Genomic DNA, 14560 nt, shown 5'->3' on the forward strand with positions numbered 1-14560 from the left:
TTGATTTAGAGGAAAATAAAGGCTTCAGATTCTTATAAAAACAGTTAAACAACCCTTTATTTTAATGTGAACTTTAAATGGCTTTTTAATCATAAATAGCTGATGGCATGCAATGCTTAGACCTTGCAGACTAATTTATTATTTATTAACTGGAATGCAGATTTGCAAGATTAAACTTAGCGTGTGTGTTTTTCCATCAGGGGCCCTTGAGGCACTGGTTGAAATTGACAAATTGGACTCTGCGATGCAGTGTTTAGGGGTCTAATATACAAATAAAATCAGCAGAGAAACCGAAGATTAATTGAGAAAAGAGTATAAAAAATATGACCATCGAACTACTACAAAACCTTTTTTAAATGATTGCCTGTTGTAGAGTCTTTGATTCTTTTGAATCAAATATTCCTTTAATGTCTTTATTGGACCAGTTAAATTAGTCGTATATTCAAAATTGCTGATTTTTAAAAATGTGAATTAATTTCTCTACAAATGTGTACCTCTTTTCAGTTAATTCCTGCTTCCCTGTAAAACCTGTAAAAAATTATTCTTATTTAAGTACCTAAACCATAATATTTCTTTATTTTTTATTTTAAGCTTTTACATGAATTACAAAACAGTCAAGTGCAATTGTGCAATTTGCATAAGAATCGACCAAAACTGCAAATTTGGGAAATGGTTTCGGGGAAGAATAAACTATGGCAATACCACTAAAGTTTACCTCAGATTTCAAGGTTTTAAAACAGGCTGTGTTGGTTGCCCCCTGCTGGTGTGGAGGTCCAACGTCAGTGGCTTATAGTTTGCTTATGGTGTGGGCTGGCCAAATTTGAGAAGTTAAATAAAAATGTATCTCAAATGAAAACAAGGTGTTTTTCAATAAAAAGCAACACATACTTTCCACTGATTTCTTCAGAATGATTTATTATACATATTTTATTTTGACAAGATCAGGATTGAACATTGTTGCCATGGTTTTAAAAGTCTCTGACATTTTGTGGCCACACAGATTTCAGCACCTGAGAAGCAGAACAAAGAGCTTCAGAGGAGAGAAAGTCAGCAGCGTGATGAAAGTCCAGCAGCGGCTAAAACTCACAGTGAATGTTTTACTCAGCAGAACTCTCTTTTCAACAAAGAAGCACTACAGGTAATTTATGCCATTCAAACATTTTTTCATTCAACATACAGACCCTATTAATACATCAAGATCATGTAAAGATGTGCAAGGGACCCCCTAGAGCTTTTACATGAAATGTATTCCATGAATAAAAGCCTTTATTAGCTTATCAGACCCTCATATCTCTCCTGGAGGAAAGAAGGCGCAGTAAGTTCATCTTGAAAACATGAAGTAATGCTGCTGAGATGAAATCAAAAAGGAAGCTGCCTTCCGCATGACCCTCCAGTGGGAACAAAATATGTACTGGTTCTTATTTTGTCTCAAGAACTGTGTGAGCTGTGTTCAGCGGAGGGAGGGAGAGAGGGAGGGAGGGGAAGCCGCCACAACCAATTATTTAGGGATGAGGTCATTGTTTGGCTCCATCTCTTCACGCCTATGGCTGAGAGAAACTCAGCCAAGCGGCGCAACTGGTTGTGTTATCTCATTGCAGCGTCCTCTTTAGAGCACAGACAGACATTTTCATGGAGTTTGACAGGGGGACGTTTTCATTAGATCTCTGTCGTGCAACAATTATCGAGCAAGCATTCAAGTGATAGGCAGTTTACTCCTGAACACAAGAATTTAATTTTGGATGTGACGGCTGAAGAAAACATGACGCATGACTGCAGTTCTGTAGCACGTTGTTAACACTAACAAGCTCAATAACTTTTATTTGTTCTAAGATACTGTACCTTGTATTTTGATAGCAAGTGAGCTGCTTGTTTAAGAATGACCTATTGTTGATTTTTTTTTATTATTATTATTATAGCAGTATGTCATTGCTCTGAAAGTGGAAGTGAGATTTTCATTCAGAGACATTAAAAGGCCCCTAATGGTTCATGCTAAGAGGGAAAAGCATGTTGCCTAATGGATGGACATATCCTTTCCTGCAGCTGCTCTGCAAAACATCTCACCTTTCACCATTACATTTTTATGCTTAAAAAAAATGGAGAAACTGTTTTAAGCCAAGTTGTGTTACTCTAGAGGTGAAAAATGTGTATGATGATAGACGGTTTTAAGGGGTAAAGATTAAACTTCTTAAAAGTGGATTTTTTCTGTCCTGACTGGCTCTGTCTACTGAAACAATCATATTTTGCCAAACTGAGATTTTCAACTGGATTTGCACCTCTTTTCCAAAATTCTAAATGCTTTTTCTTTCCCTCCAAAAATAACTTGAATTGATATAAAAAAAAAAACGTTTTGTGATGATTTGTAATAACTGGCCTTTGCATTATCTTATCGAGCTTGGATCTGGCAATATGTTAGAAACTACTCAGCCTCTACGTTAATGCAATGCAGCTGGACAGAGGGGTAGATTAAACAATTTATTCTATGAGTACTTTATCTGACCTAAAGTTTTGAAGTTTTTATGCTGTCTGTTATTTCTCAGAATAGTCTGTATGTATAGCTTTCACTGTCTTCTAAACGCGAGGCAGCTATGTTTGGAAAGAATTTGGGAGTTTCTTAAAAAGCTGTTTTGGTTCTTTATTCTATGCTTCCTCGTAACAGGAAGGAAGTGCTTACATGTGCTTCCAATAGAGGTGTCAAGTAACAAAAACCAAATACTTACATACTTTCATTACCTAAGTAGAAATTTTAGCTATCTATACTTTAATTCAATTCAGTTCAGTTTATTTCTATAGTGCCAATTCCCAACACATGTCATCTCAAGGCACTTTACAGTTCACCAGCTCATCCTGTCAAATTGATTTAAAGTTTTCTATCTAAGGAAAACCTGTTGATTGCATCGACTCATTGACTCGAAGACAATCCCTCACAATAAGCATGCTTGTAGCGACAGTGGAGAGGAAAAACTCCCTTTTAACAGGAAAAAAACTTCCAGCAGAACTAGACTCAGTGTGAGCGGCCATCTGCCGAGGCCGACTGGGGTTTAGTTCACTTTACTGGAGTAATTATTGTTATGACAACTTTATAATTCTACTCATTACACTTTTTTGCACCATCTCTACTTTCTACTCATTACAGTTTAAAAGTAGACTCATTTGTTTTGTTTCATTTAAGCTCATTTTCATAAAAACCTTTTTGGTATTTAACAAAAATCCATCAAAATAATTTGTTTCATCCAGACAATTAATTTCTTTTAGGTTGGTCTCGGTGCTGCTCCAACTTATTGTTTTCGCCAGATGATGCAAAGTAAAATCTGACACTGTTCCCATTAGTTTTAAAACTAAGAAAATTGATTATAAGGAAGTTATCATTAAGAATTGTAGAAAAATCTTCCCTTAATATAGTAGTGCAGTAAATCATCTGCCCTTAACATTTTTTTCCTGTATTACTTTTACTTTTATACTTTAAGTAGTTTTAAAAGTTGTACTTTTACACTTTTACTCGAGTAAAAAGCTTTAGTTCATACTCAACTTCTACAAAAGTGTTTTTAAACTGTAGAATATTCTACTTGAGTAATAGATATTAATATTTTGACGCCTCTGGCTTCCACAATAAATCAGCAGCATGCAGAGAAATGTAAAACCTGGATTTAGTTTGTCACTTTTTAAAGCATGGTGTAAATCCATTTGCTTTGTTACTGGCAGAAATTGCTAACAGTAGCACGCAATAAGCGCAGCAATTAGTGCATCACAGCTATAACCCACTCATCTCATGTGTGATGTCATTTCCAGATGTGGGCTTCTACTGTTAAAAACAGCAGAAATAAAAACTGTAATGTAAAAGCCATATTCACAAAAGCTAGTTATTGCTTCTGTTCTATTAACCAAAACAATAATGAAGTTTTTATACATTATTCCTCAGCTGTCATTTTTACTTCTTTCTCTCACAGAGATCTGACTTCTGTAACAAATCAATCACAATGGTCTACAGTATGTTACTGATTTCTTCGTTATTGAAATTACGTTGTCATCATATGCTTTGCATTCTCACATCTTCTTGCACAGTGTTATAGAAACTGGCTAAGTGGTCTAGCTATGGCCTTCTTCTAGGCTTAATGTTGGAAAACTTTCAGTTTTGCACAACTGTGTTTTTTAGAGATTTATTTTAATGGAAATAATTTAAAACAGAGATTTTTTGCTTTACATTTCTTGTCACCAAAAGGAAACATAGCAGCACATTTTGATAAACAGACCATTGTTGTCGAGAGTGGACAGGAAGAAACAAGCCAATCATAGACTTCCTGCATGAGGTCATCATAATGTCATGGGAGCCATTGTGAGCAGATATGAGTGAGCCTGTTTTGTCAAGCTGCTTTCTCTCTGCTCTACATAGTTGGGGGTGCTTCGTAAAGTTAATGGCCCTCTTATCAGGAAAAGAGTAAAATAAAGTTTTAATAATGAGCCAAAAGTTCTTCATTCCTTTGTGCACCTTTAGTGTTTTATTGATTCAGAAGTAGGATTAAGGTTACCTTCTTTCTTTGCTTAAAAGCTACTCAAGAAAATGCTTTATTGTGACAGTATTATGACTTAGTTGGGTCTTTAACCTGCATTTGACGATCTGCAAAGCAGAGTGAGGTTCTGCTGATTTTATTGGTGTTATGGCTCATGTAGGATCAGTCTGACAGGAACGAGAATCAACACAGATTTTTTTTTTTCTTTTTTTTTTTAAGACCGTTTGGTGTTTCAGGCTTGGGTGGCTCATCCACTTCCATGCCATGTTCTCTCCAAGAAAATAAACACACTTTCTCAGACATTTCTCTTCATGGCCACCTAGTTTGGTGGCCTTCTTACTTCATGTGAAGTGCTGATTGAAAAGGCTGCTTTTTGAGACAAAATCTTATGCAATAGAGTCTGAGCTGTGGCCAACACAAACCTCCGCTCCACAAAGCATGACATTGGAGAACATGAGGCTGTCTTTGATCTTTCCCAACAGCTGAAACACAATACAGCAAGGGTGCAAAATTTAAACATGTTTGATGGATTTGTTGAATAGGTGACTCACTTATAATTGGCTATATTAATGAAATGAAATGCTTCTAAGGTATAAAGTGAAATATTATTTTGTGTAATGATGAATGATGAACATCTGAAACTGTTTTTATCCGTGTATCTGTCGGTAATGCAGGCAGAAGCATGGATCAAAGGGAAACTACAGGACTTGAAAGATGGCTGCAATGTTCAATACTGCCCCCTGCAGGACTGGGAGGAAGCTGCACAGACGCTTCAAAGAGACCTCAAAGATTTTGAGAACACCCTGATTCAGCTCAACCAGGTATCAAATCCCCCCTACACAGAGCTGCACTGTCACGATTCATATGAAATATTAATACGTAACTTAACATGTAAAGATGTTCTTATTTCATATATGAATGTAGTAAAACACAACATGTGGGGTAGAATTGGGTGGAATCCTGAGGTTAGGAGCTCAAAACCCACTCCCACAGACTGCCACTATGACTCGTTGAGCAAGACCCTTAACCCCCGATTGCTCCAATGTTCAATTATTATTATGATCATAATGATTACAATTCATGCCAAAGGAATTCAGTAGACCTTTAACTTTTGTTGTTATTTTAAATGTTGTCACATTACATAAAAAAACATTATCATGCTGTATTGAGCCTCTTCTGTTTAACTGACAAAAACTAGAACAATGATAAGCGAAGAGAAAAGGACAGATGTTCTTTCAAATTCTTCATTACACATAAAAGCAAAAAAATTGGCTTCCTTCACTATTTAGCATTGACACAGCTGATAATGTTGCCAGTTATCTTCAAAAGTTATGTATTAAGTAAAAAAGAGTCTACTTCAATTCGACACACGAAGGCTGGTTTGCACATGGAACAAGGAAACTAGCCAGAGTTTAAAGGAAGAGAGATCATTTTTTAGCAGGACAACTGTAAACATAGAGCCAGAGCTACAGTGGAATGGTTTATATTACAGCCTATCCACGTTACAGTGTGCCTATTAAAGTCCAATCCTAAATCTAACCGAGAAGCTCTGAAGCGAGAAGGAGCAATATGTACATGTGTGTATGTAGTTCCAAGGAAGACAAGGAAGAAAGGCATCTGATTCAGTTTAGTTTGCTTATTTGTTTCACAGTACAGTACATAACTACTCGGGTTGAGGGGGTTTATTTTGTTCATCAGAGATACCATTTGGGGAAAGAAAAAATCTTCCAAAATGATAACAAGTAAACCTAATAACCCAAAATGTCTCTAGATGTGTAGAGCATGTTGAGGCAAACCCCAAAAGCGTTTGTGTACTACAAGGTGGTTCCACAAAGTATTGAAGCACAGCAGCTGAATACTAATGGGAATCCATTTTTATATAGTTTTAGTATCATTTTCAGCCTCGTACTACTTTCTGTCTGTAATTTACATACAAAAACACAAAAATACATAAAGGTTTTGGGTTGTAATACTATGAGAAGTTTTAGCTTTCATGTGAAAGTTTGGAAAGTTTGAAATGTCTTAATAGTCCATAACTACTTTGGTAAATTAACCAGTAAACCATTAAAGGTGCACCAGACATACAACTGTTAGTTTATAGTTTTTAATTTCCTTTCCGTTTCCAGTATTTGTGTTGCTGCTTCAGTCTGGGTTGTAGCTCAATGAAAACTGTTATTTCCCAAAAGCTGGGTGAGCAGCTGATCTGCAAGCTGAACCCGACATCTGACCTGGTGAAGAAGCAGCTCAGTCAGCTCAGGGAACAGTGGCAAAACCTGAGGCAGATGGCTGCAAATCAGACACACGCTTTGGGTGCAGCCAGGAACCTGCAGGAATTCAACAAGAAGGTGGACAAGCTGGAAGCTTGGATTAAACAGAAGGTAAAAAAAAATTAAATAAAAAACAGAGTAATGTGGTTTTTGCTTTTTTGTTCGTGTTTAATGACATATGCACATGCAAGGACAACAGGACATGCAAACAATATTCAATTAACTAATAAAATGCCTAATTTTTTTTTTATTTTGTGACTTTTCTCATCCTAAAAATATTTGTAATACCTAGAATTTGGAATAGTTTTTAAAAATCAAAGTGGACATTTTATCTATTTTATTTAAATAATAACTCCCCACCTTAGGGGTACAAGAAGAGCTCTTGTTGATTCAGGAAGTTAGCTAACTATCCTGAAGGCATACCCTTTTCCTATGTTTATGTTCACCATTTTACATCTGCCTGGGATTGTAAGAAACACTCAGAATACATTTAAGGTGTGTGTGTTTGTCCCTCTGTTCCTGTCTGCTTCTCACTTGTATAAGCGAGTCATGGATGATGAATATTTGGGAATGTCATTAATTAGATTAATTAATTAGATTAACTGCTCCCCCTGCGCCACACAATGGCAGCCCACTGCTCCCCAAGGGGATGGGTCATATGCAGATAGTGAATTTCCCCATTATGCAACAATAAAGGGATATACATACATATATACAACTATTAAATATATAAATTATCCATCCTTAAAAAATGCATTCTATGTATTTTAATCTCATCCTATATATCATTCATTAGGTTTTAAGATTTACTTATTTAGCTAGTAGTCAAAATGTTTGTGGTTGAGGTAAGGGCTGTTAAAAAAGCTTAGTATAAAATCTGCTTTCCATTCAATATACAGTTTTTAAACATGTCTGTAAACCTTGTCCTATTGTCACCCCAAATTGTGTCTGAATTCATGTGGAAAAAGCAAACCTACTCTTTCTGTAACGCACCTGTACCACGGGTAGTAAAAAAGACCCACTGCATGATTCTGCCACCATTATGGTAAATAGTTGGTAAGAGTTGTGTCTGAAAGTCTCACCTTGACTCCTCCAAACATATTCGTTATTGTGGGTAGATAGGTTTAGTTATTGTCCAACAAATAAAACTTTCTCCTCAAGACACTTGAATTGTCTATTTAGGTAGAAACACATTTCAGTCAAGCTTTAAAGTTTCATGCTTTGCAAAACAGACATTTTTCTCGTCTGTCTTCTGTTTGATGCTGATTTCACTTGACCATGGACAGTGACTCTGGTGGTACAGGCCTTTCCAGCTCATGAAAGGCTTAATTCATGATTTTTCCTTTATTGTTTCTGAACATCCAAACCAATTTTTTGACCAAAACCAATCTGAGGTGGCTGTTTTGGTCAAAGTTAAAGGGTTTTAGTCAGTGATCAGAAAAACAATCCCAAGGTAAATTCCAGCTGATTTAGAAATGTGAATAAATTGTTAGGATAATTATCATAGATGAATTTGTGAGTTTATTACACCTTAATGTTAGCTGCCTGTTGCATGTCAGAATTTATGTTTTCCACAATAGTTTATCTAATTACGACAGTTTCTCTGGCCAGATATACAGTTATAATCTTCATTCTGCACGTGGCAAAGATTTTGAAATGGAATGAGAGGGGTGTCATGGATGTCTACTCATCTACTAATGTGTATGATGTAATTATGTGATGATGTGGCAGACTGGAGATGTATAAAATGCCTTTTTAACCGTTAATCAGGGCCACTTCCTGAGTGGTGAGCAGCTGCCTTCTGTAAACTCTAAGCAATACTATGATCTAAGTAAGATTACAATTTCTATCAGAATGTCTCATGGTTGTTTAATACATCTAAGTTATGAAGTTTTATTTAAAGAGTTTGTCCCGAGTGATCTCTTTTCAGGAAAAAGAACCGGAGAGATAGAGCTTCAGGATGCATATCTTTAACAAAAGCAAGTTAAAAATGTCTGGAAATGCCCCGACATTCAATATAAGAAAAAATGATTAGTTGAAGTGAACTTTATGAAATCTGCCTAGAATACTTAAATATTAGACTCACTTAGGCTAAATGTTTGTTGATCGAGAGCCAAGGTACAATTTGCTTAGGGCCAGTTACCCTAATATTAGTATAGCTGGTTGAGCCTGTTTGGGTTGAAACTAAATCCACAACATTTCATAGGGAAGATGCATCTTGTGTGATGGAGGTCTAAGGGTTCAAGTAATCTTGAAAGCCAAAAATCGGGGTTGTCCAAACTGACATTGTGCCAAAAATCCCCCAGTTAGAGCGACATCAGAGACCTAAAAATGATTCTACTTTTTACCTGCTCAAGCATAAACTAAATATACAACATTGTGTTGCAAAAATAAAGTAGTCACCTTGCTTGCTTTGGGAATTTGTAAATAATTGTAGCTTCTAAACATAAAAAGTGCAATTTACCCTATCAAAATAAAGTAAATTGATCACTCTTACTTTGAAATGCTTGCTCTATTACAGTTTAAAACATGGATAAATGCTTTTGAGTAAGTTTCAAAGTAGATGTTTGAAAAATGATTGATTTGTCAGTGAAAATCTCATCCCAAACTTTTAAAGAAAAGAATAAATCCATCTGCATCAGCTGCATGTGCTGTTAAGTCAAATTTGCAAAGAGGTCTCTCTCTTGGCCACCACTGGTCCCTGGGCCACATTTTGGAACCTCTTCCCTAAAACAAATGTAACATCCATGCTTGGAATGACCAAATCCAAAGTCCTCCTGAGTGGATCTCTGTTTTATGTCTTCCTAGTCAAAGAAGTCATGAGTTTTTTTCTCTCTGTGCATCTGAAAAGAAATGATTGTTAGCTTTCTTACAAACGCTTCCTCTATAAACAGTGACTTTTCTGTGTGACAGAAGGAAGAGGAGCAGTCTCTGGTGAGTGTCCTGGGGGAAAATGTTGACAAAATGCAGCTCACCAGGAGAATTCTTGATCTCAAACAGGTCAGCCTCGGAAAGACGAATTTAAAACAATTTCTAAATTATACTTAGAAAAGCTTTATGTCAGTTCAACTATGCATTCCCAAATGGTAACAGTTTTATTAATAACTGCTGCATTTTAAGGAGTAGGCCTCTATCTGTGTCTGATTGTAAACAGATCACCAGGACACAGCAAAGAAATCTAATCTCACAGCTGTTCCTTTTTTTTTTTGACTACAGGATGAGCAGCTCCACAGAAACCTGCATGAGGAGATCAACAATCTGGCCCTGAAGTTAGAGAAATTAGGGAAAGCGGAAGGCAAAAACATTACCATGAGGAAGAAACACATCAATAAAATGTATGCTTTGTGTATTCTGCAATACAGGTTAATCTTACAGCTTTGGTGTAAAACTAATGAGACGTCCATATTGATGGTCTTTTTGCAGGTGGCTAAAGATCCAGACCTATCTGAAAAATTACCATGAAAATCTTCAAATGGCCCTGGAGATTTCCTCTCTTTACCAGCAGGCTGATAATACATTGGATGCAATGAACAACATGGTAAACTTTCAGAGAGCCTAATCCTAAATCATGATTATGTTCTGAGGTCTATTTACTGAGCGCATCCTCTGTTTTAGAGGAGAATGCATGCATCCAATGAGCTGGAAAACTTTGGTGACAGAGAAATCCGTGACATTGCAAGTCAAATCATGGTAAGAACAAGAGCAGAACCGTGCAACGGAACCAAGCAACAGGAGGCTTCTCTGACTAACCAACAGATCTGTCTCTGTGTCAGATGCTGGATGTGAGCGTATCCCAGCTTCCCAAACTCCCCCAGACTCTGGCTGCCAGCGTCACAAGGAAGCAGGCTGAGGTGAAAGAGTGCTGGGCGCTCCTCCAGAAGGATCTAAGGTACATCAGCCGTCACTACTACGTCTGTTTTACACTTTGGAGTGTAACTTTTGCAATTATTTATAAAATGTATCTCTTTTAAAAGACAAATTATGTCAACGATACTGAGCTAATTTGCTGTAGTCATACCATTAAAATAAAACACCTCAATGTCCAGTTTGCTGGATATGAGAGGAACGGAATAAAGATATAAAAAGAATATTTAATAACTTTGTTTGATTAGCATACAATTGGCATCTATATTATTATTCCAGTGAAAATTGAATCCTATTAGAACAAATACCTGGGCATGCAGGTGGTGCAGTGGTTAGCGCGCATGACACATGTATAGAGGCCTTAGTCCTTGACGCTGCCGACCCGGGTTTGAATCTGGCCTGTGGTGCTTTGCCACATGTCTTTCCTCCTTTCTCATACCCCCTTTCCTGTCAGAAAAATGAGCCACTAGTGCCATAAAACAAAAAAAAAGAATGAATATCTGCTAATAGCATGCTTCCATTTAAAGTTCTGTTACAGATGTGCTGCGTATGCAATGAATCAATATTCTTTAGAAGAGTATATCTTATGTATTATCTGGTGTTCGTTAATTAGATTAATCTGTTATTTTTTGGACTGAAGATACTGCAAGAAATTACATTTTATTCCGGTTAAAAAACAACATTAAATTGTCTGAATGGATAACTTATTTAATTGGGTTTTCTCCTGGTAGAAAATAGAATAGTTTTATAAGGCAAGAAGAAAAAGGAAGAGAGAGGAAGTTGATTAGGATATTTAGGAAAAAGGGGTGTGATTAAAGCAATCAACAAGGAAATATTCAGCTCAGGGAGGGAAAGGCCACAGGGTTAAAGTTAAAGAATGTAGGGGGGAAAAAATGAAATTGAACCAAGGAAAGAAAGTTTGCCACAGAACGGAATAGGGCCAAAGGAATTGAAAAGGAAAGCTGGAGGGAAATGAAAAGAAGGAAATGAAAGGAAACCAATTTTGAAAGTAGAAATGCAAAAAATTAAAGGAAAATAAAAACACTCTTGCTTTTCATTTAAAAATAGTTTTTTTGTAAAGAATTATGTCCAGATTCCTCACATCCTGCCTTCCAGACATTTCTCAAAGTAACAGGGCCTCCCATGAGAGTGGCCTATCTAAAGCTACCAACACTACATCATTTCAGCTGTTTTATCAGCATCAGTTTGTAACTATTTAGACAGAATAAACAAATAGCTGAAGAAAACCTCAGAGCTTTAACTGGAGTTCATTGCTAGTCTCTGAGGCCCGACTGTCATCACCACAGTAACCTCCTGCTCCTCCTGCAGGAGTGACAGGACGACACACTCCCTCCCTGGTTCCACTTTCACCAGGGAAGATGCTGACCTTCTGACTCCTGTGTGCGAAGCCCAATGCATCACGGGATCTGAGACACATGGGATCATGGGAAAAGAGGTGAAGGAGGAACAGAACCGTCTGAAAGGCTGCCGAGTGAGTAGTCTTGATATTTCGCCGTTGCTCTGAGGGAGGAGAGTTGAACTCCTTCCTGGATGGCAAAAGATTAGATCTGTTTCCTGTCCTTCAAAAACTAGAAAATTATTCACTTTGTCTTTTCGTTTGGAAAATTCCTGATTTCCAACTTAAGGAGTTTGTTTTTTTTGTTGTTTTTTTCCAAACTAAAGTTTGACAAATGAGTGGAGAGCTGTGACTTCTGGTTTTGGCAATAAACACACTGCTGGCTTTCCCTCCTTTCCAGCAACTTAATTGCACTTAAAAGCATCATGTGATGTCCCAGTTTAGATGCATCCCTTCATCATACATTCAAGACAAATTCGCCTTTTGGCTCTGAAACTGTACAGAGCAAGGCTGCATGTTGTAGTGCAACATATAATTTGACTTGTTTTTATTCTAGCATTCACTCTAATCAGACAAATGAAATCCCAGTGTGGAGTTTTTACCAATGCTGGCCAATAAAAGTCACAGGAAGAACATTTATATATAATCTGACACAAGAAATCCTTAAGTTTCCATTTAAAATATCAAGTTATATCTGTTCATTATGGTTAAATAGAAGACCAAAGTAAAAAAGGATTTTCCGTTTGACCCCTACATTCTATTCAGCAGTGAATATACATCCATTCTGTCATCATATAATTTATTTACTTAACCATATTAATAATTTGTTTAGGATTAACCACCGGATTACTTTTAGATGTAACTTTTCTTGCGTTTAAGGCCAGCTTAAACTTTATAGAACATATGGGTTCTCCTACAGAAACCCCAGAACTGCCGATAAACCTAAAAGGAAATTCCCTTGGCTTCTTTTGACAAAAAAAAGAGTATTGGAAAAGTATGTGGTTTGTTAAAACCGGTTATTATCAGTATTTTTAGTCTTTTATATTTGCGCTTTAAGCTGCTTTGTAATTCGTAGCAGAAAAGCAAAGAGAGCATTTGTGTCCAGGACAATTTGATCACTCACTGCTTTTATAATGTTGGCTGCTGTTTCTTGCAGAAGCACATACCCAGTTTGTTAAGTATAGTAAACTTTATTTGAATTCATTTCTATTTGAATTTTTGTTGATCCTGTAGCTTCACTACATGCCTGATTTTGCCTTTTGTTTTTCTCCGCATGTTGACATGAATCCCCTGAGCTCTTTTACTGCTGTCTTTATTTTACTGTGAGCTGGGAACTGCAGAGTGTGGGAGGTTTGCTTGTTCCTATTTAAAGTAGAGCTAATAAGACATGCCTTATAAAGCCCTGTATATAAATAAAAGCTAGAACTATGTCCTACGCACATAATTGTGGAGAATAATACTTTTAAAAGCCTTTTTAAGGCATGATTTATTTTTTCTTATCCCTATTTTCAAAGATGTTCTCATGCATGTGTAGCAGGGCTCAGATATGTAGTTTAAAACATGTAGAATTTGAGATGAGGCAATTTGAGTATTATTCAGATCTGGATACCTTTTAAAAACAGGGAATAAAGCATGGGAATTATTTGCTTAAACCTCATTTTCCCATTACATTGGATATAGACAGCAACTTATAATTATATTGCCAATCTATCAATTGACTATTTTAGTGATCTGATAGCAATAGGTGAAAATGCATGTTTTCATTTTGCCGAATTTGAACCAGGTGAAGTTAAAATTAGATCTTAGTTTTGGGTAGAGCATGTTTTAGGACAAAAAAAGGATTTTCCGCCTTAAATTGAAAATATGGAATTTTTTTATGCAGTTTTGGCTTAATTATTGTCATGTAAAAGATTTACTGTTATGTTCAGGAAGTAGGGTATTTCCGGTGTTTTGTTGTGAAAAGGGCAGAACGGAAGTCTGGCCCAGTCTGTTAGTGAACGATACTCGAAATAAAGAGGCAGGTCACACCGGTTGAACTTTGTCTCATTATTTCGTACTTCATGTCATTATAGGCACACAAACAGAACACTTTGCTGCTCTCTATAGCCTGTATACTCCAGTTAATGATTATTCCATTATTAAGTTAAATAAACATGTTTTCAATAAGCAGTTAATCATGATTATTCTTTATAAAGTGATTTATTTTCCAGCCCTAGTTAGATGTATTTCCCTATAATTTGATTATCTCCATCTGATATTATATCCATCTGAAGGCTTTTTCTGAGAGTCTGTTAGGGCTGCTGTCTATGCTGTATCACAAATATATTTGATATTTTAATATCTTAAAGAATGTTATCTATTCTTATAATCCAAGTACTAGTAGTGCTTTGAGTAACAGTTGTATGAAAGAAGATGTGTGCAGGCACATGTGAAAGGGTAGATGTTTATATGTCCATAAACATATTTATTTGCTCAGATAATGGACATGTAACCTAACTCTGCCAGATGAAGTAATTTTGGGAAGGGGCGTAAATACCGGTTAGCTGATTGGCCTATGTTGGTGATAG

General features: G+C 36.4%; 1 protein-coding gene across 8 annotated transcripts in view; it reads left to right on the forward strand.

Annotated features, from left to right (window-relative positions):
* Positions 1-14560, forward strand: part of LOC107087815 — a 46904-nt gene that overhangs the window by 3285 nt on the left and 29059 nt on the right. For 5 of the 8 annotated variants that reach the window (XM_015379586.1, XM_015379593.1, XM_015379587.1 and 2 more), the window contains 9 exons: positions 1001-1138; positions 5180-5326; positions 6692-6883; positions 9686-9772; positions 9989-10107; positions 10196-10310; positions 10388-10462; positions 10546-10661; positions 11966-12128. In XM_015379586.1, the coding sequence (XP_015235072.1) occupies positions 1001-1138; positions 5180-5326; positions 6692-6883; positions 9686-9772; positions 9989-10107; positions 10196-10310; positions 10388-10462; positions 10546-10661; positions 11966-12128 (1152 nt within the window). The remainder of the gene's footprint in view (positions 1-1000; positions 1139-5179; positions 5327-6691; positions 6884-9685; positions 9773-9988; positions 10108-10195; positions 10311-10387; positions 10463-10545; positions 10662-11965; positions 12129-14560) is intronic. The other 3 variants (XM_015379590.1, XM_015379588.1, XM_015379591.1) reach the window with 3 other exon arrangements.

Source organism: Cyprinodon variegatus, unplaced genomic scaffold (assembly GCF_000732505.1).
Source record: "Cyprinodon variegatus isolate N-32 unplaced genomic scaffold, C_variegatus-1.0 Scaffold195, whole genome shotgun sequence".
In the NCBI taxonomy this organism is placed as follows: Eukaryota; Metazoa; Chordata; class Actinopteri; order Cyprinodontiformes; family Cyprinodontidae; genus Cyprinodon; species Cyprinodon variegatus.